Raw genomic sequence first — 25,921 nt, 5'->3', positions numbered from 1 at the left:
ATTTTGCTGCTAGCCGTCACAAGCCAGAAACCTTAAAGCCCGTGGCAGACGATCGTCCTACCACAAGTCGATCACATCCATGACGAAAATATCAGACACTACGTCGAGGAAAAGACGCAGAGAAGATCTATCAAGTCATATGCATTTAGTTGAAATTTTTGAGGATCTTGCAGACCTAGATGAAACGATCCGGCTTGAAGCTGCTCATTCACTAGTAGCTCAACACATTATCGATAATCACAGTGCTTCCCGTGGCCACGAGATTTACCAGATATTGAAGAGACTCATAAGAGGTCTCTGCAGCGGTCGCAAAGCTGCTCGTATTGGGTTTTCAGTCGCCCTGACCGAGAGCTTAATCAAGACGTTTGAGCACGTCCCAAATGACTCGTCTGCTTGGCCGAGTGTCTCTGGTGTTCTCAATGTGCTAAGAGAGCAGACCACTGCTACTGGTGGACTTTCGAGCCAGGTGAGTGACGAGGCTCAACGCGTCGGTTTTTCCCAATCTGATGCCTCTTTAAAGGAAGAACGAGACTACTCTCTGGGGCGCCTCTTTGGTGCCGAAGCTATCATTCGAGCTAACATAATTGAAACCAAGTCTGGCGAAGCATCTGCCTGGGAGGCAATTGTGGATCTCATACTAGGTCTTGCGAGAGACAAGGAATGGCTGAGAGAGGAGTGCGGGTACGTGCTTTATCGTACGATCCAAGAATCCAACATTCCAAGCGATGAGCCACGCTTGGTCGAAGTAATTGCAGAGAAGTTTAGAGCCTTTGGTCTGGCCCAAACTCCTGAGGGCGTCGCAACATGGATTGCTGCTTTATTAAAGCATCCTACAAGACAGCTCCCATGTGACACCTGGCGCGAGGGTAACCCATTGAGCCGCAAAAATAAAACTCAACTTTGCCAAGTCATGAAGCAAGCTTTTGCAAAAGGTGAAAATGAAGACGCTACTTCGGCTTCCGCACAAATTGGTCATTGGAATGCTAAGATTCACTTCGCCTGGTCTGTCATTCTTTCTTATATGGGGGTTTCCCAGAAAGGAGATTTAGAAAAGGATCATCAAGGATCTCACGACCTCCTGAGCTTTCAGGAGTTTTGGGACGGATGTGTTGATTGTGGGTACCGTTGTCTACTGTATGAGCTTGCTGACGGCTGTAGCGAGTCTTTTTCATCCATCTTCCTCGTTGGAACGAAAGTATTGGGGCTTCTTGCTCTTTCAGCAGTGCATTAAGGAAGTTCCATGCCCAAAGCTTGATTCTTTATTCAGTAACAACTTCATGCAATGCCTGGTTAATCACTTAGCTTCATCGGACCGATATTTACATCGAGCAGCTAAGCGGACACAAGAGGCCATTCTAAGTAGGGCCAGCGTGGAGCATTGTGTCATTCCCAAAATACTTTCGTGCATTTCAGCTGCTTCTGGGGGTGAGCTTAACTTCGACGGCAAGACAAAAACAAAGACTGTCGAGAAATTAATGTCAAAAGCTGCCCTAACGGAACCGCAGCCCATTGTTGAATTCTATGACGCAGTGATGCAGCAGCAGCTTGCTAGGGGAGACGTAAAAGCTGCGCTCACGGGGCAAAAGCTTCTCGTCGATCATGTCGCTGCTGCCCTCAAAGCTGCCTCTGAACATGTTTCCGGTAATATTGCTGCCAGAGGCTTCGTTCGGGGAGCTCTTTACATCCTCGGCAAGTATGCATATATTGACGTGAGCTCTGGCTCAGGGAATGGAGATGCCACGTTGCCCGATGAAGCCTTCGCAAGCTTTCGCTCCTTGGTAAGAGCGCGTTTGTCTTCTTGTCTAACATATCTTGTGGACAAAGTTCCTGCCATTCAACAAGTCACCTACACACTCATATGCGATCTCAACGGCCACGAGAGCGAACATAGATCCTCAAGGCTTTTACATAGAGCTGATACGAGCGTGAAACGTTCGTTAGAAAAAGCTCTCGCAAAGTTGAGTAAGCTAGATCGCGAAATTAGGGCAGGCTCGCCAAACCAGAAAATGTTGCAGTCTGCCATGCTTTTGCTTTCATTGATTGTCCTACAGGTTTATAATGAAGACGTCGATGCAGCCAGACTGCTGGATGAATTGAATGAAGCTTTTGACAAACGAGGAGATCATGGTGACATAGCTATCGTACTACAAGAATCCAGTACCCTTGTCGATATTCTTCTGAGTTTCGTATCGAAACCGTCACTCCTTTTTCGTCGCATCTCAAATCAGGTATTTAGCTCATTCACTGACTGTGTCGACGAAATTGGCCTACGATACTTGTTCAAGGTAATCAATCAAGGCCATGGCTACTAGAGTCCCAAAGCTAACAGCAAAAGGTCCTCAATACGAAAGAGACCTTGGCCGGCCAGGACGAAGTCTTTGATCAAGAAGAAGCAGAAGTAGAAGCAGAAGGAGAAGAGGAAGAGTTTGGTGAGGGCGACATAGAGACGGACTGTTCTTCAAATGTTGAAGACGGCAAAGACAAAATTGAGATTTCTCGAGACTCATCTACTTTTGAAGATGAGCATAGCGACACAGCAATGGAATTTCTATCCTCGGAACTCTCTAATGATGATCAGGGAGAGGATGACCCGGAGGAATTGGCAGTATTTGACCTCAAACTAGCTCAAGCGTTAAAAACGCATACTTCCCAGGTGGACGGTGAGACCTCGTCATCGAACGGAGACATGAACGATGACCAAATGGGGGAGCTCGATGAGCAATTAGAGCATATGTTCCGGGAACGCAAGAAGACTACAAACAGAAAGAACGAGCAAAGAAGAGCGAGAGAAACAATTGTTAATTTCAAATGTAGAGTCTTGGAGCTGCTTGACGTGTACCTCAAACAGGAGCATGCCAATCCGCTCGCCTTGAAGGTCATTCTCCCTCTTCTGCAGCTTGCAAGAAAATCGGGCAGCCCACTTGTATCCCGAAAAGCCTGTGACCTTATCCGAGAATACTCACGCCGATGTAGAGGTGATGGAATTGCTAGAATAGCAGATTCAGCATCCGCAATGGAACTTCTGGGCTCGATACATGAAGAAGCTGCTAAAGAAGCTTCAAATGCACACGCAGGTGCATGCAGCCAAGCGAGTATTTTGGTGGTCAGGACGTTGGCCGCTTTGGACAGAGAGTACCTTCGTCAGGTGGTCAGGTTGTATGCAAACTCGCAAGAAAGGTCATTGCTCGACGCTGGTTTCAAAATCAAAGCAGCGTTCTTTAAAGACTGGCTAAACTGGTGCAGCAATGCGCCGAAGTGATGTTTGGCACCAAGCTAAGTAGCGACCCTACGAAAACCAATGGGGGCCGTATGAAATCACTCGAAGACTGCGTCCTCCCTTATAAGGGATCTCTTCACCACAAGAGCCAATGGCTAGCAGATCTTTACCAAAGAGAAGGTATACATATGATCTACGATGTGTCGTTGTCAGACCCTTTCAGGGAAAAGAAATGACAGGCTGTCGGCTTCTCGCCGCGTAAAGGATCTAATAGTCATGGACTATACAGCTCGCTCTGTCGTAAGATATACCTGTCAACTTGGCCAGGTGCATGCTACTCTCACGAAGTAGCTATCCTTGCGACTCGAGACCGAAGTCATCATTCTTTAGTCTGGCGTGGTAGCCCCCCTGGGCGGAAGCTCGCCTACAATCTTCCCAGGGGCCGCTGGAGAATAAACCTCGCCTCGAAAGGCAACGCCAGACCATGGGATGAGGCTCGTATTTCGCCCTGCTGCCACTGTTCTACCACCAATTATTCTTTCGGACCAAAATTGAGCCTAGCTTGCCCCTTTTCGGCAGCTTTCTTCTCCTTAAGTTTCTTCTTGTCAAATGCGTCCGCAAACATCTTCCTGTCATCAGCACCCTTAGAAGATAGCTCCTTTTCCATGTCCTTGAACTCTTCGCCGTCTGCATCCATACCTATGAGCTTTTCCAACATTTTTATTTCTTTAGTCCACACACTTCTGTCTTCTATGGCTTTACCGTTCTCGTCTTTGTGGTCGATTGGGGTTTCTAAGATTAGTGGTAGGTCTTCGAAGCGCTTCTCATTCATTACATTATGAAAAGCTCGTAGACCAAGAAATCCGAGTCCGATGTTCTGGTGCAGGTCCCGATGGGACGCGAGTGGGGCCTTGCTATCGTTGATATGGAGTGCTTTGAGAAATTTCAGGCCTACCACGTCGTCAAACTTCTGCATCGTGCCTCGAAAAGCCTCAGGACTTCGAAGATCGTATCCAGCAGCAAAAATATGGCAAGTATCTATACAGACACCTATTCTTGCTTTGTTCTCCACCAGGTCGATTATATCTCGTAAATCTTCAAAGGTCGAACCAATCACATTCCCAGAACCCGCCATAGCTTCCAAAACGGGCACAACGGTATGGCTTGCGGCGTGAGCGCGATTCAGCGCACTCGCAATACGACTAATTGCCGACGAACGTGGAGCCGAGCCCGTCCATCCAGGATGGAAATTGTACAGGGCAATAGATAAGGCCTCACAACGCTTCAAATCGTCTAGAAAAGCATTGTATGCCTGAGCTGCCTTCTCAGTGTCTTCTTGTGCGAGATTGACAAGATACGATCCATGCGGTAAAATGTGCCTAGATTTATCATAGCTATGCTGTCCGCAATTGTGCCGGAATTGCTGGCAGTGATCGTCCTGTAAAGGTGGATTCTCCCACTTACGTTGAGACTTGAGGAACATTGCAAAGGCATTACCGCCAATGTGGACGGCATTGGTAACGGAATTTTGGACTCCTTTTGCACCACTCACGTGGGCCCCAACAAACATGCGGAGCCCATTTGTCCGCGCCGCTAATGGCATCGCATCTGCCTCTTTTTCTTCTTTTGTCCTTCGTTTCTTCTTGATCTTCTTCGTGCCCTCGCTATTTACTTTTTTTTCTGTTTTGATGTCCGATCCTTTTGCTCTCACAACAGTTGTGGCTTCGTTCTCCGATATTTCTTCCTCAACCTTGATCTCCTTTGATCTTCTCTGCGGAATCTGATGAATAGTCTTCTCTATCTCGTTATCTTTTTCCTTTCGTTCTTCACTTGTCTCCTCTATCTTCGAATAGATCATAGATGAATCTGCTTCCTTACTACAATCTCCCCTTCTTGTAAATTTTGGCTTCGTTGGACTTTCGATCACAGCTTCCCCCTTTTCCTCGCCTCGTTTTCTTTTCTGACCATGTGATACAGCTACAGCTGCATTCACAGGTTTCACTTGGTTATCATGTAATACTGTCAAACGTTTGGACTTGCGCAGACCAGGTGAGGGAGTGATTGCACAAGGAGAGATCGATTCAGGGGAAGCAACACTTTCTGTGTTTAAATCGTAAGACTCACTGCTCTTGGCTTCTGTGGGCGGAGAAGCCTGAGTGACAGCCCCTATTCGCGATGCCGGCATGACGTTCAATTACCACTGCGGCGAAGACTCTATTTGGCGACCAAGGGTAGGAACATTTACTCTGGCCGGTGGCGAAGTTGGCCTACCTCACGCGCGCAATCGCCGATCTTAGGCTGCTTAAATCCGGGGCTTGGCGCATAGCAACCGTCCCCCTCCGTCTGTTTACTCATGTGAGAGCCGAATCCAAAACGATCTTTTCACTTGAAAAAAAGAAATCGACAATTACTTCTTTCCTTCTAATGTTCTTTCACCCCATCGCTCTCTATGTCTTCGTCTGAGGACTTCATTGACTTCGACATCATCGAGACCCATAAGGAAAATATTCAGCCTCTCGCCAGTGGCCGGTCCGCCAAAGCACTTTTTTCAACGTTTGCCCCTAGCTTGCGACCGCCAGCATCAACACCAGGAGACACAAGAACACTCAATGACGCTATTCGAGAAGAATATGAAATAGAATTGAGGTCAAGTCATGACTCTGATGATCCGCTCGACGTTTATGACCGCTATGTAAAATGGACACTGGGCGCATACCCTTCAGCGCAAGCGACGTCAGAATCTCAGCTTCGACCCCTGCTTGAGCGTGCGACGAAAACTTTCCGGTCTGTAGCTCATTACAAGAACGATCCCAGATACCTGAAATTATGGCTCCACTACATCCGCTTCTTCTCCGACGCGCCTCGCGAAACATTCGTGTATTTATCCAGGCATAGTATCGGGGAAAGTCTTGCTTTGTTCTACGAGGAGTTTGCGACATGGTTCGAGGGGGCCGGGAGGTGGCAGCAGGCTCAGGAGGTTTTTCAATTGGGCATTGACCGAGAGGCTAGACCTACTGAACGTTTAGTCCGCAAATTCGAAGAATTCAAGCACAGATTTGAAGCCCGTGTATCCACGGGAGCCGAACCGTCTTCTCCCGCCGTACCCACAGTGCGGCCAGCGTTGGCAGCGAAAGTTGACCCCTTTGCACCTTCCACACCCCAAGGGGCAAATCCGCAGGCAGCAAGACCTACAGGCACTGGAGGTCCATCGATATCCAAGGGCGGAAAGCCAAAACTTGCGATTTTCAGTGATGCCGAAGGTTCAGCTGCACAACACCAGCCTTCTTTGGGTGGGAACACAGGAGGCTGGGACAGCATTGGTACGTTCCAGGAAAGAAGGAGGGAGAACGCGGTCGAGCCCAAACCCTGGGCAGGAGAAATTTTGAAGACAGGGAAGAAGTCAACTGGACCTCCGAAGATGACAATTTGGAAGGATGGGGTAAGTTCACCCTTTTAGAGATCTCTCGCCCTTTTATTTACGATCATAGGACTAATGGTTTGCTTGCTGGCGCCTCTTGATAGTCTAGATCTCTTGAAAGTAGCAAAAGTCAAAGGCATTCCCCCGCAGATACATGTTACTCGCAAATCCAACATCCTGGTTCCAGCAAAATTGAAAGAACGTTCGTTGTTGCTACTGCGATTTACCCACAAGGTTTCGACCGTCCTGATTGTGAGATGAGTATCGAAGAGCTCAGGGCAAAGGCTCGAGGGTGGCTAGATCGTACCTGGAATGACCGGAATGAGCAGACCAAGTCTCCGAGTATAGAATGTCGCAGCGTCAAGGTTAGAGATTCTGCAACTGTCGAAGATCGTACAAAGCGGGAGCATCTGATGCCCACACAGACTAGCCATGTCACCCCAATTAGCCCGAAAGATGCGCCTGAGATAACTATAGCTATAGAGATTGATAAAGCAGGTAGAGGTGCACGACCAAAGCGAGTGAAGGTCAAGGAGATTAAAGAGAAGACGCAAACAGGTAAAAAATATCAACATCATTCTCTCGAAGATCTTACTGAACCATCTCAGTCAGAATTAATCTGGACTCACCAGCAGGCCCTAAATTGCGACGGAAACCCTCTTCTGAGCCCACCATGACTCTCCATACAAGAGCAGCAACTGACGACATATTGGATATCTTCAATCAGCCACTTCGCAATGTTGACCCCATGGCAGGTCCAACGGATAGTGATAGTGAGACTGACCTCGATGACGATGACGACTATACCAGTGCAGGTGAGAGTACTGGGACTGGCAGAATATCTAGCACAAGCGAGTTCGGGGACACCGAGCGCAGTGTCAAGACGACAGTAGATTCAGATGACCCACCAGAAAGTGTAAGTCCCTGGTCTGATTTTACTGCCAGCAAGCACGTCCCTCAAGCGATCGAGGACGGCACTCAGACGGAGGTGTCCTTGGGAAGTGCTGAAAGGGGCGTCATTGCTGAGTGCGATGTTTCTCAACGTGCGTTGAGTACCGAGGGAACTGAAGAAGATGAATCTGAAAAGCTACCTAGCCATCATGTAGGCAATGAGGGACCACGAACCAAGTACATCCCACTCCCTCCTGAAGATTATGAGCCTCCAGCGAAATTGTCTAGGGACCCTGCAGTAATTGCGCAGACTCGCCTACCGTTCATGACCCCTATTCTAGAAAGGACAGAAACGTCCATCGGTGCAGTCTCAACCCAGACCGAGAAAGATTACTTCAACTCGAGAACTCCTTGCAGAAACAACATCCCTAATTATACATCGTCGGAGCTAGATGCCCTCAACAGCCCGTTTCAGGACGTCCTAGACGAGCATATTGGCCAAAAGGTCAGACAGCTGCAGCAATTGAAGGCTCCGTCTTCGAAGGTCGTCGAACTCCATGTTGAGGGACCAATAATCAAAGACCCGCAGTGTAATCCAGTCGATGATAGCATACGACAAATCATCCTAAATAGCGCTGTTTCAAGTCTTAGATCTTGTGAAAGCTTTCATGATCATCGGCAAGAAATCCTCAATAAAGGTGCTGAAATTCGAAAATTCATAAAGTCGCTTTCCAGGAGCAAGTCGTCAGACCGAACCGCTTCGGTCTTCCTGCCGCCGACGCTTCGGTTTCCAGGAAATCCGGCCAAAAGTTACACAATCCGGCGAGAGCTTGGCAAAGGTGCTTTCGCACCTGTCTATCTGGCCGAGCAGCAATCGTTGACGGGCGATGATGAGTCAACAACGCTTGTAGCGATCAAATCCGAGGACCCTCCCACTGCCTGGGAATTTCACATAATGAACTCACTTCGCTCAAAGCTATCCGTTGATCACCCTGCATTGGCCTCTTTATTGCAGCCTTCCTGCCTCCATCTTTTCAAGGATGAAGGGTACTTGATCGAAGAATACATAGACCAAGGTACTCTTCTCGATCTCGTCAATCTCGCCAAGTCCGACCCAATATCTGGCCAAAGCATGCTAGACGAGAGCATTGCCATGTTCTTCACGATCGAATTGCTTCGAACAGTAGAAGCTATGCATAGCATTGGAATTTTACACGGTGACCTCAAAGCGGATAATTGCTTGGTTCGCCTTTGTTCAATAACAAACAAGGAAGAAGATTGGGACGCGCAGTATCAATCAAACGGTAGTGGCGGCTGGTCTTCCCGAGGTCTCACACTGATCGATTTCGGTCGCTCGATTGATATGACTGCTTTTCGGTCTGATGTGCAATTCATTGCCGATTGGAAGACGGGGAAACAAGATTGTGTCGAGATGCGTGAGCTAAGACCCTGGACTTACCAAGTCGATTATTTCGGGATTGCAGGCGTTGTGCACTCCCTTCTCTTTGGTAAATATATTGAAGATATGGCAATTGAGACAAAGGGGGTCACTGGGTTGGGAGAAAGGAGGAAGTACAAGATCCGTGAAGGATTCAAGAGATACTGGCAGACGGATTTATGGGCAAAGCTGTTTGATCTATCACTGAACCCCTTATGTCACCTTGATGCAGAAGAAAGGGAGAAGATGCCTTGTACGAAGGGTCTGAAAGAGGTCAGAGGTGAAATGGAACGATGGTTGATTGGTGAAGGAGGGAGGAGAAATGGGGGTTTGAAGAACGGGCTGCTGCGCTTAGAGGGAAGAATAAGAGAGAGAAAGACGCGGTAGCACTCGCGATGTACGTGGCAGCAGCACGATGAGTCGTTTCGGGATGGGGACATCGCTTTGAAGAAAGTCTCTTACGCTAGGAAAAATGTGAACATCTAGATTTCCGTTGATGAGCATAGTAATGGAACTATCCATCTTCATCGTAAGTTCATTCATCTCGTTCGTCGTATAAGAATCATAGGTTGGAAATAGTCGGTTAGATCAATCCGCGGGCATCGACTATGCACCGCCAATAGGGAGTCGTTTTCAAAGTGGTGACTTCACAGCTTTTTCTAATCGTGCAAGAGCTCGAGGCGAAGCACCTGACTCATCTTCAATGTTAGGTGCAAAAATCCATTCAACCATGCCGTTCGTGTTATGCATGAATTTCGCGACAAAAGGAAAGACAATTTTGACAGTAATCGCAGTCGACGCCATTGACATAATAGTCAGTGTTGTGGGGGCGTAACCAGAGTGAGAACAGTGGAACTCCTCTCGCTTGGAGGCTGTGTGACCAGGATGAGATGATGAAGGTACTGCGATGTCAGTGCCCATCATCAGGATTAAGAGAGCTCGCAGTTTGTCCAAGTGTCTCTGAGATTGAAGAAAACATACCATGATCGTAGGCCCCAAGACTAAAGGCGGCCAAGTGCCGTGGAGCTCTTCGAGCTGGCCTGGGGGAGATGCCATGAAATGGCGAGTCCAGCTGCCGGATAGGGTTGATCGGAGAAAGGTCCGCAGAATCCGTAGATTCCGTCAGGTCGGGTATGTTCAGCGTTGCACTGGAAGCTATTCGTAAGTTTTCCGGCAAGAAAAGCGATTGCAAAGGGTGGTGCTCATGCAGGTCTCCGAGAGAGAAACCCCTCGACCTAACGCGTCGATGACGATCTCCTGTTGGAGTCCGTCCAGGATCAACAAAGGAACGTTGTAGCACACTGCTGCCCCCAGGACTTACTTCATCTTCTAGGGGGTGATATGCTCGACGCTTGTTGATTCCCGGATACGGAAAATTTTCCCGCAATACCAATGGGGAGAGGAGAGATGGGCCAACGGTAGCTGAGCTGCTGCCTCCACTTCCGTTCAACCTCTCACGGTAGCGCTGCTTCGACTGACTAGGTCCCCACGTATGAAACCCACACGGAGAGCCGAGCCGCGGTGTTGCAGAAGCATCGGCGTCATCATAGGCTGAATCACTCTCAGGACCAATGCTCAAGTCTGAAGGGACAGGCAATTCAGAAGCAAACGGAGCGGATGGCTCATCAAGCGGATCGCTTTCGTTTACTCCTATTGAACGGTTGTTATTCGCTAATTGAGCGAGCGGGCCATGCGGCTGCATTGAATCAGCTGTGCTCGTGCTAAGCGACAGCTGTATATCTCGAGTATTAAATGAAAACTCAGAAGGTTCCGGAGAACCTGACTTTTCTGTCAATCGAGAGCCTGAGCGTGACAAGGACCTCTGGCTTGAAGAAATTGGCGAGGGGCTACGACTCTGCAGTAAACGCTGGTAATGGGGTGCAATGGAGGGTTTGCGTTTGCATAGGTATCGTAGTCTCCGTCTTGTATTCGACCCTGACCTTGGCCAAGCTTGTAGTGCCTGACTGGGAGGTGACATTTGAGATCCTTTACCGCTATGATTTACCCAACCATTGTCAGGTAGCAGGATGCTGGGGGAGGATGGGACGTTCTGCGAGCGGGGTTGGAAACGAAGGGCGGTTGATGAGGCCGGTGGTACTCGTGGTGTCGGAAAACCTCCACGCCATGTCTTTCTAGCTTCTCTCGATACACGATGACACACCCCCAATGGCGGAGCTACACCAGGCAGCATTTTGAACGGGGTAACCATTGGATCCTGCAGATATAAAAGGTATGTCGACCACAGATGTCGGTCCATTTCAGGACTCCACTTCGACCGCATCATTCTCTGGGGCTCTGGTAGCCTCGATTCAAAGAAAGAGGTCGGAAGTGTCGGTCTTGAACTGGATTTCCCCTTGCGGCTTCTTGTCAGGCGAAAGGGGTCTGGCGCATCGCTTTCTGGGCTTGTGCAACTACCTTCGCCTGCTGGAGAGGAGTTTAAGCTGCCGTCAGAATCGTCGGAGGAGTTGCTGAGCACAGAGCAAGCTGACAGAGGCCGACTCCTAGGCTTCGTTGAGTCTTGCCGACGAGTCCAACGGTTTCCCATTGAACGATTTCCAGGTTCTGGCGTGCGCGGTAGACTCATGAGTCCAGATACTGTTGCAAAACCAGTGCTGGTGTCTGATACACTTTGCGAGAACAGGGGTCTTGCCGGACGATTTATCGTTGGCTCTTCGATTGATGGAAGTGGAGTGTCATTGTTGGGGATGATTGATGAAATCTCGCACTGGGACCTGAGCGAAGTGACATCAGGACGCGGCCGTCTTTTTACTTTGAAGGGACCTTCCGCCTGAGACGGACGGAATGAAGGCAGCTCTGTCTGCTCTTCAGGAGTCCTCGGAGATTTAGCTCCGTCGTAGTGGAAAGTAAAGTTGCGAGGAAGGGTAATTGACAGTTGAGGTCGAGGTCTTGACATCGCGGCAGTATCTTTTCGTGGCGATATATATCTTGCGAAGCAAGAATGCACGTTCACTGAACGGAACGACACTTCCCTTAAGCGCTTTATCGGATAGAGCGTTTTGCCATACTGCAGCAGCGGCTTTTAATTTCCCTCCGGCCCTGGGGCCTACAGTCTCAGTCACCGTGTAGATATAGCAGGTTGTAGGAGCAGCTCGATATCCTTTGGTTGACGAAGTCTTGTGGGCGGCTTTCCCGTCAGGACGTCGCGGACGAGCCAAACAGGGTAACCATTTATTTTCAAGCCACAACAATTCTTGATCCCAACAAGACTTTCGGTGGCAAGAAAGACTTCTAGAGTTTCCTTACAAACTCATGACATGGTCTCTGAAGTAGGTGTGATAGACTTGAGGGTGACCGTCACACCAGTCAAAAGCGGTACTTTTTCGCCTGAAGGCCTTGTTAGAAAGCTGGTGATATGGCGGAGGCCGTCCACAACTAGCTCTTCTACCTCAAGAGCGAAGACACGGTCGAAGAAAGGGAAGGGCGGGTAGAGTGCAAGATTTGACAGCAAAAGATAGCGAGCGACTAATGCAAGACTGTTATCCAAGGGCCAACGCTGCATCCGGTTCGATTGAGGTTGTGAGCTGCGTCAAGAACTGAGATAACAATCCGTGAGTGTAAGCGGCCGTTCGGCGGATGCTCAAGAACTGAAGAAGCAGAGATGGTGCATTGGAGAGGAGGAGGAGGGTGCAGGGTGAAGGGTGAAGGGTGACCACGGACCAAGGCAAGGACCAGCCCCGGCCTAACTTTCTGAGGGAGAGCGGCAAGTTTTAGCTTGCCGCTTAGCGCGTCAGACCCACTCAATATTATTGTTGTTGACCTTCCATACCACAACGCTGAATCTGACAAACGCGTCTCCCAGCTTCAGTAGGTATCCAATCGGCGTTTGCGGTGGCGGGTCGTCCAGGCCGTGTGCCCCCGTTTGCCAACCAGTCCGTGGCGTCTCAATGACACCTCAAGACCCGAGTCTAATGCACGGCAACTGTCGCTGCTGAGGGGCGACCGAGTGATGTGTGAAACGGAGACTTTCGGTCTGCAGCCTCATGGACTCCTTTTGACAAATTAGCAGCAAAGAAGCAGTCCTAGACTTGCAGATGCAGCGTGAATCACCCTAAAACGCGCCTTAAACGCGAAAAAAAAACGCGGCCAATTATGCCAAGAAGCATTGGCTGCAAGTCCTGTCACATGTCCGCTTCTTGCGTTTTTATTACCCCAATAGAGGAAGGCTGTCTTGGGAGAGCGTAGCCACATGCTTCTGCTTCTGCTCTCTAGTGCAACTCAACATTCAGAGCACAGCATCAGCGGTTGCTTTTGTTCGTCTTCTCCTTAGGCGAGGTAAGGTACCTAGGCCCAACCTGACTTCTGGCTTCGGCCCATCGCCGTTGAACCTAAAGCTCACTAACCTGCAAGCCTGCTGCGGGGTTTCATTTGATAAGCAGATTTTCACCACCCCGCGCTCGCCGATAGCCTGCTCGCCACTCAGCAGACTTGAAGAAACGACAATGCTCGTATGGTGTCCCTGCAACAGACTCGAAGTAAAATGGGCTCCCTGGCCCAAGGAGCTGATATCAGTCAGAAACGGTGGAACGTCCTGGTGACAGGCTTCGGTGTGCGTAAAACGCCTGACGCAGGTCGTCTCGATGCGCTTTCTCACACTGTTAGCCCTTCCTTGACAACTCGGTCAATCCTTCGTATCTCATTGCAGCCAGTCTTCCATCTACGCATACCCTGCCAGATCTTCCGTCCATACATATACATTCCCATCCGCACCCCGTGGATGTATGCTATGATACAGTCCGTGAACTCATTCCAAAACTTCTATTTGCCCCTAGCATTGCCACGACTCGAAGTCGCTCTGCGAATCACATTTCGATCTCAGCCTCCAGCTCTGGCACGGGGTATGACCACCGAGATGACGATGATGGCATCCCCAAGTATGACTTGATACTAAGTCTGGGCTTAGCACCAGGCCGAAAATACTTTTCTATTGAGAGTTGCGCGAACAGGGATGGCTATGTCAAAAAAGACATCTATGGAAAGACTCTTGAAGGTGATACATATTGGCACGATGCTTATGATGCACCGCCTACCTTGCACCCATCGTTCGATATTCAAGACCTTTGGACTAGATGGACGCAAAGTCTGCCGAACGAAGGCTTGAATCTACGCATGAGCGACGTCGCCGGAAGATATCTCTGCGAATTCATCTTTTACGCGGCGATGCTAGAATACTGGCGCAGATCTCCAACAGGGGACAACCGACATTGCATGTTTATGCACGTTCCACCAGGTGTTCATGAGGACGAAATCGAAAGAGGGAGGACTATTGTACTAGCCCTCATTGTAGCCATGGTCCAGGGCGCGAGCTCGAGGCAAGAAACGCACGATGCACAAGTGGACGACCCCCGTAGCTATGGGAGATCGAGGGTCGGTTAGTCGAAAGGTGGCCGTGCCCGACCCTCGAGCGGTGATCATAGCTAGCTTGGCGAACACCTGACCTTATTTAGACATATACATACGTTCTACAGCTCCCAGGCTTGAAAGGCCGCGCAGAATTGCCTCTGAGAAATACACGTTAGACGAGCTCCAGTATGAGTAGACAGCATGGGTGGTGAAGCGAAGCAATTGCACATTGTCCTTGGTGAAAGCTTTACTAGCGCTGTATTTGAAAACGCCCCGTTTCCTCTCAAGGACGCGACTCTCTCGTTCTAAATCACATCCTGAAGGTCACGCTTTGTCATTCCTTTGCCATACTTTCGACCCTAATCCTGTCCATCTCTCATTTTATCACGGCGTGTGAAGCTAATTCTTGTTTCGAAGTGCAAGAGAAGCCCCTCTCCCGCCATGTGTCCCTGAGGGGCGTCCCACTACCATAGCCAGAGCACCAAGACGTGTGAGGATGGCTGAAATGTCAAAACGATCTGGCGAGGTAGCACTTGGTAAAGTGACCGTGAATGCCACCGCAGGATCGCAATCTCTGGAACAAACGCTTCGCGCATCTATAGGGGCAAGGTATGAGTACATCCAACGCCAGAGGAGTCAGATTAATCAGTGGAGATCATGCTGAAAGCTCCTCTCATGAAGGGTGCAGGTTCATACAACCAACCCGCATTCTTCTGTGCTCGAAGGCATCCTCTACACGGCGTGTCCTCAGACATCCCTCCTTGCTGTCGCCACCGGTCCAGCTTCTTCTCCGGCGTACCACATCGTACCGATATCTTCAGTCAACTCCTTCATCATCGTCGCTGTTTCTGCTGGATCTCAACATCTGCTGAGTCCTGGCAGTGTGAACACTGCTGCTTTTACCAACCGTGCAAACGTAGCATTGGGACGTGCGAAGGAAAGAGCGGCAAAGATCAATAAGAGCGTTGAGAAGGTAGTCCAGGATCTTTTTGACGCTCTAGATAAGCAATTTTCTGCTCGATGGAGAGGTAAAGACATTATTGTCATGGAGAGGGTTGTGGTCAAGGCTCCTGGCTACAAGAGTGAGGATTGCAAGGTCATCACCAAGGATGGGGAAGGGCTTTTGGATAGAGTTCGAAAAGTGGTAGGTTGAGACCCTGTTTAAACCTCCCTTCGAAATGGATTAAAAGCCTTTAACGTTTCTGTGCAGCTAGAGAATGAACGTAAGAGGGCTTCGCAACGGGATGGGGGAAAGACGGTCAGACCTGCAGTTCCGAATATCATGCCGGCCGTACCAGCGCCGCAAGGTCTACGAAAAGGTGGATGATACTCGCGTAACGCAAGCCTGCTCAGCTGCATGAGATGGTAGGTCCACTATCCGTGTGAAGGTGGGGAACAATGATGGAGCTTCGGTTATCGAATAGGGGGTCGTCGATGCATTCGATCGCATGAGGACCTCAGCGCCCTCGGCGAGCAAATTCATTGCACCCCTTAAGGCAGGGAAACCATGTTCGGATGATCTTATTTATTGATGGATTGAGTGAGTGAGCATTTTCGAAAGGCCTCTAAGGCAAATGGTCGGCTGCAATGAAGGGCAAGGCGAATGCATAGATATGTGCGAATAAGGCTGTATCTAAACCCTTGGAGGTCCTCCGTGCCTTCGATAAGATGCTTGAGATCAATAGTCAGTCTGCACCCGTTTCGCAACACTATAGATAGTACCTACTCCCTCCGAATCATGAGAATAGCTCCACCAAGCGCCACGCTGGAAGGCTCATAGGCCTGAATGCTTACGCTTCTCAACCCAACGAATACCTTTCATGCCAAATAATTATAAGCGGGTGGCTCCGTGTCTATGCGCTCTAGATATTCTCTATCAATCAAGCTCTCGATCCTCTTTTTCACCATTGAGACATCTGGACTAAATCGTGCCGTGAGCTGTGAAATGACCTCTGCAATGAGTTTTTGGTGAGTCAATCGCTTCCGTTGCCTATAAGTAGGGTGATTAGCATCTCGTCCTTCGAGCAATATTGAGGCAAGTGGAAAGAGAGGGTCATACTTCATAATTCGTACCAAGGCAGCGTCAATGACCCCCTGCCTCTCATCATCGTTCTTCTTTTCAGTCTCTATGCGCTCTTCTACGCCCTCAATATGATTGCCACTAGTGACGAGCAAAACCTTGACCTTCTGATACTGACTGTGCCAGCTCGAATTGAATGAGAACTTGTCTGTAGGCTCGACGAGCTTGCTCATTGGCTCTTTCCTGAGAATTCTAGTTTTGGGCGCCACCGAGAGAGACTGCAGGTTCCGCTGTAGGTCATTCATGGGTATACTTGTACGTGCCTGGATCTCCTCACACGTAATCGATTCGTTCGCAGGCATGCTATTGAAAAGAAGTAGAATGACCATAGCATACGTTGTCACGCTAAGCTCCCTGGTCTTTTTAGAGCCTTTGCAGTCTGGAAAGTAGCCACGGATCTCAGCAGTCCCCATACCAGCTTGCCACGTAAGCTGTCGACCGCTATGTTTTGCCAGGTAAAATTTTTGGAACCCTTGCTTGATGCTCTCTATCTCTGAAGGAAAAACACAAGTAGGACGTGGTTCGCCCTCCTTCAAGCGAGCCATCATGACATCGACAGGCCACATCGTGCTCGTCAAAACACTTACATCCAGTGCGGCGCGTTTGGGATCTGGGTCGCCAAGAGAGGCGACGTATTGCTTGTAGTTCGAGGTCAAATCAGCCGAAGTGTTCATATCCTGAAACATTTTTTCGATCCTGGTGGTGAATGCATTCCCTACTGCGAGCTTCATTTTCGATATCATCTGGCGCTCAGCGTCCATGCTAAAAGAGCGCTTTGTGAGCAATCGCTTTGACAAGTGTTTCTTGTAGTAGCGCTCAAACATGTCCTTGTCTTGAACGTATCCGAGTAGCGTTATACCCTGGTCAATCAATGTGTCTATCTCATTCTCCGTCTTGCCCTTGATCCCGGTCTTCATGTTTTCATTGAAGAATAGCGAGAGATACTCCGAACTCCTCTGAAATTGATTGATAAATTCGCTGAAGCTCCGAGTTATCGCCGTCTGAAGGATCTGGTCGCTGTGGAAGGCGTCAATTAGCACAAGATCGTATTTCATCTTTAATTGCAAGACGTCATCCACCCATTTGATGGCCGCTGACGTCTGCTGATTGACGGGCTTTTCTTGAGCTTTCCGGTCTATATCACGTGTCCCTTCCTCAATGTTCCCGGCTTCTCCAGCTGGCTCCCCAGGCTTGGTCCCAGAGTTGGGATTGCTAGCTGCTTTGTTGATTTCGGACCCTAATCCCACAACCCGAATTTGGACGGCTTTTTTTAACTCTTTTTTGTCAGTATCGACTCTCGCACTTAGGTCGTAGATCATTTCTAGCTCCTGGAATCGATCATTATCAAGCATAAAACGAACACCGCTGTGCTCAAGAGCAATGACATCCCGCAGATGCTTTCGAATTAATTCATCCTCTAAGACTGCCTTGATTTTGGGCGATGTAAGGGGTGAGAGAGTTGATCTGCATCTATCCTGCTCTTCGTTTGCTCGCTTCTTAGCATGCCTGCAGAACGCTCCGGCGTTTGCGTCCAGCAGCAGAGCAGCACCCTCAAACCTGTAGAAATCTCGGCTCGTAGTTAGAAATTCAGGCTCGAACATAGTCAGGTATAATTTGGTTGATTCTTCTTCCTCCTCTGTCTCATAGAGCCCTTCCAATATGTATACACACGACTTCAGTAGCGCTCGATCAATGATATCGCCATCCCGCTCCATGGCTACCTGGTCCAGAATGACGTTGTTGAGCATCTGCGCAATCGTGAGCCCGTGGTGATCATCGGCGTGTAGAGGAATCCTTAGGACAAAGTCACGAAATTGTCCCATTGCAGCGGTGAAGATTGAGGGTTTCCGGAAGTCTTTGCAGTAGACACGTTCCTGGTCGCTCTGTCAAGGACGTCCGAGTCTGACTAGTAGCTGAAACGTACCATATACATCAACACATCTGTTATCATATTCATGCACAAATTGTGATCTTCCCAAGCATGTTTCAAGGACCTCAATAATTTCTCTCCCTCGACCCTTTTCTCGTTGACTGTTGTCATTGCATCCGTACCGTCAGGTGTTGCTACAAGCAGGCTTGTGGAAAGGGAAGAGGTGATCTGGGGCTGGACGGTCTTTGCGAGCCATGCTTCCTCAAAGTCTTTCACTTTCTGGTAGAGTATATCGCCCTTCTTCTTCAGAACCAGCTTGTATGCATGCCGGTAGAGCTCTTCAAACGAAAGCCGAGAGGCGTTCTTGCTATGAATCTCGAGGAGAGACGACTTCAAGACACCCCAGGCCTCTTCAAAGTCTACGGCATCGGTATTTCCATACAGACCCTGCACAAGCGCAGACTTAGTCGATGTCCTCGAACTGATCATATTGAACACAGCGACTAGCAGGTCAAGATAGGTGAAATGTCCCTCGCAAGTTGGTACACCACATGGTGTGAATCAAAAGTGACTCTGAAGCAGCACAAAGAAAGAGAGGAAGATTGCTTACACGCCTTGGCGGTCGAATCTTACCTCTACCCTTGCCAGGGAGCATCATATTCGCCAATTCAAAGCCAAGATGCACAAGTGGAGAATGCGTTATCTTTACTTCACCACTTCATCGAGTAGCACGCGGATTCAGAGCGTGCTGTTTTAGGACAGCCAACGATACGACTCCAGTACGCCTGAGCCTTCAATTCGACCATCTGGAGACATCAAACCGCGCAATAGGACGATCAAAGCGAACTGTTCGCGTGTAATATGTAAGCCTCTCTATGAGGTCTAGGTAGGCATCTTTGTGGTTTGGTGCTACAAGATGCCGCGGACGGCGCGGGACCATTTCCGTGCCCGCATCTTGTTCATTTAATTTTACCCGCTTCAGTGATTCATCCACCTCGTCGCATTTCAGTCAAGTCACGCAGCATGTACTCAGCACCGGGTCTTATTTGTATTTCTCGCCACACATGCTGGCTCTCGTCTCCGTGTCTGAAAGTCTTACGATCCCACAGACTCGCTCATTCCACTCTTCGTTTCCGCCAACCTTTCCTGCAGGCGAAGCTCCAAAGGTCTTTAACTCAGCGACATGCCTTTGCCACCTCCTCCTCCTTTAAAACCTCAAATCTCCCAGCAACTCCGCCACTCATAATATCATCACCAGAACCACTGAAACCCCCCTCCTACGAATTGACATTTACTTGCAAACCGTGTACACAGCGCTCCTCGCATAACGTGACTAAACAAGCATATCATCATGGCACCGTATTAATCGAATGTCCGGGCTGTAAGAATAGGCACGTCATTAGTGATCATCTAAAGATCTTTGCAGATAGAGGATTCACGATCGAAGACCTCCTGCGGGAAAAGGGGGAGCTTGTTAAACGCGGTCGCTCAGGCGGAAACTTGGAACTTTGGGACGACGGCGTTACCCCGTAACACAGAACATATGATTTCTAACAAGTCTATCATCAGTCTCAAGAGTCTGTTCTTGCTATTTGCCCAAGCCACCGATTCGATCGAGATACTCTTTCTCTGTATAAAATCGACCTCGTCAAATCAAACTTTTGTGGCCCTCGTGCGATACAAGAGCAGGCAAGGAGCCGGAATACCAGCCCGTAACTGTGCCGACCGACATCAATCAACCACTCTCGGGTCTTTGGATGAGACGACACGGTTTGATGACCGTGAACGCTCGCTTGATGCTCTCACCGTACTAATACTTCTATGCCTTTCACTTGGTGTTCGAAGCATAGGCTCTGCCGCATCTAGGTCAGCCTCGAGCTCATTCTCTCCTACGCCTTTTCGTGTGTCTGCCACCTCAAGTCGGGCTGTTTCTCTCATCTTCGTAATTTTCAAGTAGTTATAGGCAGCAATACTAGCGATCGTGATCAGCAAGCCAGAGATATTGATAGGTGTAAGCGGGTCATGGAAAACTATTCCGGCTGCTGAGATCGTCACCACCTCCTTGAAGATACCGCATATACTTAGCGTAACCACTGAAGTACGCTGAAGCAAAGCGAACTCCGAAGCTGTCATTAGAAAAGCCAACAGCCCGGGAAAAAGCAAGATTGATATCCCAAGAAAGATTCCTTTCGCATCGACAAGATCCGTCAAACCCTTCACCAGGTCCAGTGGGCCCTCGACTGGGATGGCAATCAGGGCTAAGCTGAAAAACATTATTGGTGCTAAAAAGAATATGCTGCTAAAGGGATTGCTGGTAGCTGGGCTTCTGAGAAGCAATATCTGGGTAAGGGACCAGCGGAAGCCTGAGAAGAAGGCGGCAAGGATGACAAGAGCGAATCCAAGGGCGTCAAAATCTACTTCACCAGCTACCATCATAATTACACCGATCGTCATGGCGACGATGACTGTAATCAATTTTACTGAGGGATTTTCAAGTCGAAAAATGAATGCGAATGTGAGAACGAAGGCTAATGAGGAAGATTTGCACATTGCTATAAAGCGTGAGTGATTGGCAAATTACATACGAGAATGTGACCTTACTATAAAAAGTCAAAGTGATAAATTTCAAGCTCATATTCCCAAGACCTATATCTAGGCCAGTCGCAGCACCACATGGAGCGATGCGCGTGAGGTAGAAGCTTCGAGTCATTACAGACTTTTCAGGGGGTGTCGAGTCCCGTCTAGCTGGTGCATGCCCGTGTGTTTCGTCACTACCGTTTTCGCTTGGACGAAGATGGGGAACAAAGTAGAGGACTAGTGTTGCCAGGCCAAGTTGCACTAGCATATGCAAACTAGTGGTGAAAAGGGGGAAGTGAAAGTCGAGATATTTTGGTGTGAACATCCACTTATTGTACTTGTGTATGGTTAGCTTAAATACTATCTTCTGCGTTCAGCGGGGCTTACGATGGAAATCGAGAGCGAAAAGAGGTACCACGATCCGACCAATAGCGAATTGAGGAACAACTCTCTGATAACAGTGCGGTCTGCAGTCTTTTGACCCAATTGTGATGCATGTGAATTACCAAGAATTCGAGCATCCGAGTCCATACTTCGCCTCCGTCGCCGCTTTCTTCTGCTTCTTTCTTTAGTTGTGAGTCCTGCCTCTTCATCGTCTGACCGCGCGACGTCTGGATTCAAGTGGTCCAGTTCGACTTCGTCGCTTGTGGACATCGATACTTCCGAGATGTAATCATCATCAGGCTGGTAGATAGAGTGGCTGTGTTGCTCTGACAGCGCTTCGTTCGCCGTTGTATCTCCATACTCTGGCGCCATTAACAACTGGCCTTTACGACGCCGATAGGTGTCCTTGTTTTCCATTCAAAAACCGGACTTGCTTCATTTATCATATATTCGGATAGAAGGCTGTCGTCTCTCGAATGGAGACACCCTATATAACAACTGTCGCATGGGGCTAGGTGTACAAATGGCTTGGTGTGTGATACGGTGCGCCTCTGCTTTCCTGACGACGTTTCAAGGAATACCATGGATGTCCAGGGATAGGGTACCCCTCGCAGGGCAAACTGAATACAGAGAGCTTCTTGTTCCCCAAGGACGTCTTAGCAAGCGTGATGATAGGTGGATTCTTTGTAGACACTGTCCTAGTGGTCTAGGTTGATTCTAACACCTAAACTGTAAGAGGTAGACCGCATGCTTTCAAACAGCGGGCCGCAGCGGCCTTTAGGTAAGGTACATACGGCAAGATACGGTAGCGCCATTCGTTGAGGACCCACGACGCCCACTTCACTTTTTTGTCTTTACTTCTACGACTATTCTACTGCGGTAGCTTACAGTGCCATTGAGACAAACAGGCAGTGAGACCAAGATGAATGCGCGGTAATGATAACGTGTTTCGATTTCTTGCACAGACGGCGCGTATCGGTAGCCTCTCCTGTCTCTGCACTTGGTCAACATCAAACCAAAACTTGATCTTTAGCTTTTGTTGGATCCTTAAGCTTGATATGTGGAGGCAGAGACATCGCCACCTCTGCCTGTCCAATTCACGTGATTGTCCTTTCCTTCGGGGAATTTGGAGCTTGCATGCTCCGGCTTGATTTTGAAGGTATGGGCTCCGAAATAGTCCCGCTGTGCTTGAAGCAGGTTGGCTGGGAGATCTTTGGCGCGGTAGCCATCATAGAAGCTTAGAGCAGTACTGAAAGCTGGTGTAGGAATTCCCCACTGCGCGCCAGAAGCCACGATATCTCGCCATCCTTTCTGCGCATTGTGGATTGCCTTGTTAAAAAACGTGTCGAATAACAAGTTTTCCAGATCGGGATCCTTGCGGTAGGCGCTAGTGATGTCCTTCAAGAATACTGATCGAATGATACAGCCTCCACGCCACATCAAGGCGATAGATGGTTTATTCAGCTTCCACTTATACTCCTTCGCTGCCTGTGTACTTGATCAGCTTTCTTCTCTACACTTCTCTTTTGTCTCTTCTAGCCACTGTAGCTTACGTTCTGGATCAACATGAAACCTTGACAGTACGAGATAATCTTGGACGCATAAAGAGCCTGCTCCAAGTTCGCCAAGAACTGCTTCTTGTCACCATTGAAAGTTGACTGTGGCCCGTCAAGCACTTTCGAGGCGCGGCCGCGTTCTTGTTTGAGGGAGCTTAGGCACCGTGCAAACACTGCCTCTCCAATTAGTGTCACTGGCATGCCGAGATCAAGCGCATTGATAGCGGTCCATTTTCCTGTGCCCTTCTGTCCTGCTGAATCAAGAATTTTCTCTACCAAAGAAGTTCCGTCGTCATCATCGAACTTTAGGACATCACGCGTGATCTCAATCAGAAAAGAGTCGAGGACACCCTTATTCCACTCTGCAAAAACATCGGACATTTCCTTATCTGATAGCCCGATTCCACGTTTCATGATATCGTACGCCTTTACCTTGATCAGCATGACTGCAAGACAACTCCACGCAACGCTAGGTTCGATACCTCACAGATCAATTGCATATCCCCATACTCGATGCCATTGTGGACCATTTTGACATAATGGCCGGCGCCTTCATCGCCGACCCAGTCACAGCACGGTTCGCCGTCGCTTTTTGCAGCAATGGATTGGAAGATATCTTTGATGAAAGGCCACGCCTCTTCATTTCCCCCAGGCATCAAGCTTGGTCCATAGCGGGCACCCTCTTCCCCACCAGAGACCCCTGTTCCAACAAAGCGAAGCCCCTTTTCTGCAAGCGCCTGAGTCCTTCTATTGGTATCTGGAAAGTGAGAGTTTCCGCCATCGATGATGATATCTCCTTGCTCAACAAAGGGCAACAATGCTTCGATAAAGTCGTCGACGGGTTTACCAGCCATGACAAGTAACATAATGCGGCGGGGCTTTTTGAGTTTCAAGCAGAACTCTTCCATTGAATGGGCCCCCACGACGTTCCGGTTACCTTTGAAGACATATCAGTTTTGGGGCCTTGGGTGACAAACAATGCCTGCAGAAAACGGGACAGACCTTTCGCTTCGTTGTCAAGGAAGCGATCAACCTTGGCAACAGTGCGGTTGAAGGCACATACGGTAAACCCGTGATCAGCAACGTTCATGATCAAATTCTGACCCATGACGGCCAGGCCAATGAGGCCAAAATCTGCACTGGCATTGATCCGCGCGGGTCCGCCGACATTGATGCCGGCAAGACGTGCGCTACAGTTAGCCGATGACGCTCATCAATACTCAATCGATTAATAGTGAACGCAGGAAGAAAGAGGATGTAAAGAGTCCAGATATACGAGTGTGTAAGTGTCGCATAGACGGTTCGTCCAGAAACGTAGCATAACGTAGAAATGAAGGGGGAGTATGGAGACACTACTTACACGGCCTTTTCAGTCATGATGAGGGGATATTCTCTAATTCGATGCGGCTTCGAGCAGAGACTTAGGAATGTTATATGAATCTTTGTTCGGTGTCCCCTTTAACGCATCGAGAAAAAGTAGGACGAACAGTGACATGGGAAAAAGGAAAAAGGCGCGTGGCTCCCAATAAGAAGTATCATAAAATTCCCCTCGGATGGTGGGGGAAGGGAATCTCGACCCAGCATGTTTAGTCATCCCAAAATCTTGGCGCGCTTCGTCTGTACCTACCGGGAACTATGTTCTGAGACGATGAACTCTTCCTCAATAGTTCACTAACAGTGCAAGCTATGTGCCGCCACCTTTTTAATGAGAAAGGTTGACTGTGAATGCTTGAAGAGCCTTAAACGCCTTTCTCTCAAACGCTGGAGCGTGGAGGTACGTAAGTCCAACGTACCGCCGTTCGATATGTCATATCCACCACCTCCCGGTCTTACATCATCTTCAGCATCTTCAGCTCACTCGTCATTACCTCCTAGACCTCCTCCAGGAGCAGGTCCCTCGCTTTCCTACAAGCCGCCCAGTAGCTTGACCTCCTCTGCAACAGGTTCGAATAGCTACAATGGCAGTTCCACTAGCTCCCGTGGAGGATTCCAGGGCTTCGCCTTCCAACCGCGATCAGTCACTGCCAATATTCAACCTTTCAGGAGTCACAGTCCAACGGTTTCTGCAGCACCCACTTCTTCGACTGGGTTCATAAACTCTCGGGCTGTCCTTTCCACGAGTAATGACCAAAATGTCCCCTCTCATCAGCAGTCCCACTATCAAGATTCTTATGCTGAGTCAACACCGCCCCAAATCCAAAATCCATTCCCCCTTCCAGGCCAAGGGGGCGCGAATTACGCCATGGGACGAGGTCAGGATCAAATCGACCCAGAGATGGAGGCACAAATTGCACAATGGCAGTCCGCGTACGCTAGTAGAGATTCCAATACTTCGAGTGCAGTGCGGGCTTTTAGTCATACATCTTCATCCAACCCCAATATGACGCCTCTGGGGAATGCTAGTGCTTCTTTCCCCGCAACAACTAACATCGACTCCGGTGTAGCGGCGGTTATTACGGGTGCAGATGGAAAGCAGAAGACCGTTGTGCGCCACGGTGGTGGACAAAGCTGGCAGGATCCATCATTGCTGGAATGGGATCCTGCCCACTTCCGCCTCTTCGTGGGTAACCTAGCTGGCGAGGTGACCGACGAATCGCTATTGAAGGCATTCTCTAGATATCCTTCGGTGCAAAAAGCGAGGGTAGTGCGCGATAAGAGAACCACGAAAAGTAAGGGATTTGGATTTGTAAGTTTTGGGGATGGCGAAGAGTATTTCCAAGCAGCGCGGGACATGCAGGGTAAATACATTGGGAGCCATCCAGTATTGTTGCGAAAAAGTACGACTGAGATCAGACCTACAATACCAAAAGATCATAAAAGGGGAGGGAAAGGGAGTAAGAGGTCCGGTACAGGTCTAGTAGGGCCTGGCCAGGGGATTCAGAAGAAACAGGGCAAAGTGAAGGGGGGCTTGAAGGTGCTTGGATAGGGATATTTTGATAAAGCAGCGAGAAACAGGAAAACAAGACATATTTGCATTCCAGAACAAGTTCGCGCCGGGGCTCTTCAGTCAAGTGTGCTCAGTGTGTACCGATATCATGGCCGTTCATGCAACCTATATCCCAGCCGGAGTAGCGCTTAGGCATCGACTTGTATGACTCTCGCAGACAAGTGCAATGCGAGGCGGTACAG

The 25,921-nt window shown here is 49.1% G+C and overlaps 10 protein-coding genes across 10 annotated transcripts; 5 read left to right on the top strand and 5 right to left on the bottom strand.

Moving 5' to 3' along the window:
- Positions 1–79: 79 nt before the first annotated feature.
- Positions 80–3,259, top strand: KY384_002513 (uncharacterized protein; the record flags this gene model as incomplete). The annotated part of the gene is made up of 3 exons (XM_044811036.1): positions 80–1,115; positions 1,159–2,285; positions 2,336–3,259. The coding sequence occupies 3 exons, from the start codon at positions 80–82 to the stop codon at positions 3,257–3,259; spliced, it is 3,087 nt and encodes a 1,028-aa protein (XP_044671919.1).
- A 490-nt stretch (positions 3,260–3,749) lies between these two features.
- KY384_002512 (uncharacterized protein) lies at positions 3,750–5,402 on the bottom strand (the record flags this gene model as incomplete). The annotated part of the gene is made up of 1 exon (XM_044811035.1): positions 3,750–5,402. One exon carries the CDS (start codon positions 5,400–5,402, stop codon positions 3,750–3,752), a length of 1,653 nt encoding a protein of 550 aa, XP_044671918.1.
- A 264-nt stretch (positions 5,403–5,666) lies between these two features.
- On the top strand, positions 5,667–9,351 carry KY384_002511 (uncharacterized protein; the record flags this gene model as incomplete). Its single annotated transcript, XM_044811034.1, has 3 exons — positions 5,667–6,656; positions 6,740–7,193; positions 7,244–9,351. The coding sequence occupies 3 exons, from the start codon at positions 5,667–5,669 to the stop codon at positions 9,349–9,351; spliced, it is 3,552 nt and encodes a 1,183-aa protein (XP_044671917.1).
- A 523-nt stretch (positions 9,352–9,874) lies between these two features.
- On the bottom strand, positions 9,875–10,666 carry KY384_002510 (uncharacterized protein; the record flags this gene model as incomplete). Its single annotated transcript, XM_044811033.1, has 1 exon — positions 9,875–10,666. One exon carries the CDS (start codon positions 10,664–10,666, stop codon positions 9,875–9,877), a length of 792 nt encoding a protein of 263 aa, XP_044671916.1.
- A 2,796-nt stretch (positions 10,667–13,462) lies between these two features.
- KY384_002509 (uncharacterized protein) lies at positions 13,463–14,521 on the top strand (the record flags this gene model as incomplete). Its single annotated transcript, XM_044811032.1, has 3 exons — positions 13,463–13,820; positions 13,886–14,353; positions 14,451–14,521. The coding sequence occupies 3 exons, from the start codon at positions 13,463–13,465 to the stop codon at positions 14,519–14,521; spliced, it is 897 nt and encodes a 298-aa protein (XP_044671915.1).
- Positions 14,522–14,821: 300 nt separating this feature from the next.
- KY384_002508 (uncharacterized protein) lies at positions 14,822–15,478 on the top strand (the record flags this gene model as incomplete). Its single annotated transcript, XM_044811031.1, has 2 exons — positions 14,822–14,934; positions 15,007–15,478. 2 exons carry the CDS (start codon positions 14,822–14,824, stop codon positions 15,476–15,478), a joined length of 585 nt encoding a protein of 194 aa, XP_044671914.1.
- A 665-nt stretch (positions 15,479–16,143) lies between these two features.
- KY384_002507 (uncharacterized protein) lies at positions 16,144–18,764 on the bottom strand (the record flags this gene model as incomplete). Its single annotated transcript, XM_044811030.1, has 2 exons — positions 16,144–18,279; positions 18,330–18,764. The coding sequence occupies 2 exons, from the start codon at positions 18,762–18,764 to the stop codon at positions 16,144–16,146; spliced, it is 2,571 nt and encodes an 856-aa protein (XP_044671913.1).
- Positions 18,765–20,006: 1,242 nt separating this feature from the next.
- KY384_002506 (uncharacterized protein) lies at positions 20,007–21,608 on the bottom strand (the record flags this gene model as incomplete). Its single annotated transcript, XM_044811029.1, has 3 exons — positions 20,007–20,827; positions 20,877–21,189; positions 21,240–21,608. 3 exons carry the CDS (start codon positions 21,606–21,608, stop codon positions 20,007–20,009), a joined length of 1,503 nt encoding a protein of 500 aa, XP_044671912.1.
- Positions 21,609–22,283: 675 nt separating this feature from the next.
- On the bottom strand, positions 22,284–24,169 carry GND1 (phosphogluconate dehydrogenase (decarboxylating) gnd1; the record flags this gene model as incomplete). The annotated part of the gene is made up of 5 exons (XM_044811028.1): positions 22,284–22,724; positions 22,790–23,218; positions 23,275–23,729; positions 23,795–23,982; positions 24,153–24,169. The coding sequence occupies 5 exons, from the start codon at positions 24,167–24,169 to the stop codon at positions 22,284–22,286; spliced, it is 1,530 nt and encodes a 509-aa protein (XP_044671911.1).
- Positions 24,170–24,596: 427 nt separating this feature from the next.
- On the top strand, positions 24,597–25,718 carry KY384_002504 (uncharacterized protein; the record flags this gene model as incomplete). Its single annotated transcript, XM_044811027.1, has 1 exon — positions 24,597–25,718. One exon carries the CDS (start codon positions 24,597–24,599, stop codon positions 25,716–25,718), a length of 1,122 nt encoding a protein of 373 aa, XP_044671910.1.
- Positions 25,719–25,921: the final 203 nt, after the last annotated feature.

The sequence above is a fragment of the Bacidia gigantensis genome (genome assembly GCF_019456465.1).
Source record: "Bacidia gigantensis strain McMullin 20006 chromosome Unknown contig_156, whole genome shotgun sequence".
NCBI lineage: Eukaryota > Fungi > Ascomycota > Lecanoromycetes > Lecanorales > Ramalinaceae > Bacidia > Bacidia gigantensis.
Note: the sequence above shows the minus strand (reverse complement) of the source record. Positions and strands in the feature narration are given on the sequence as shown.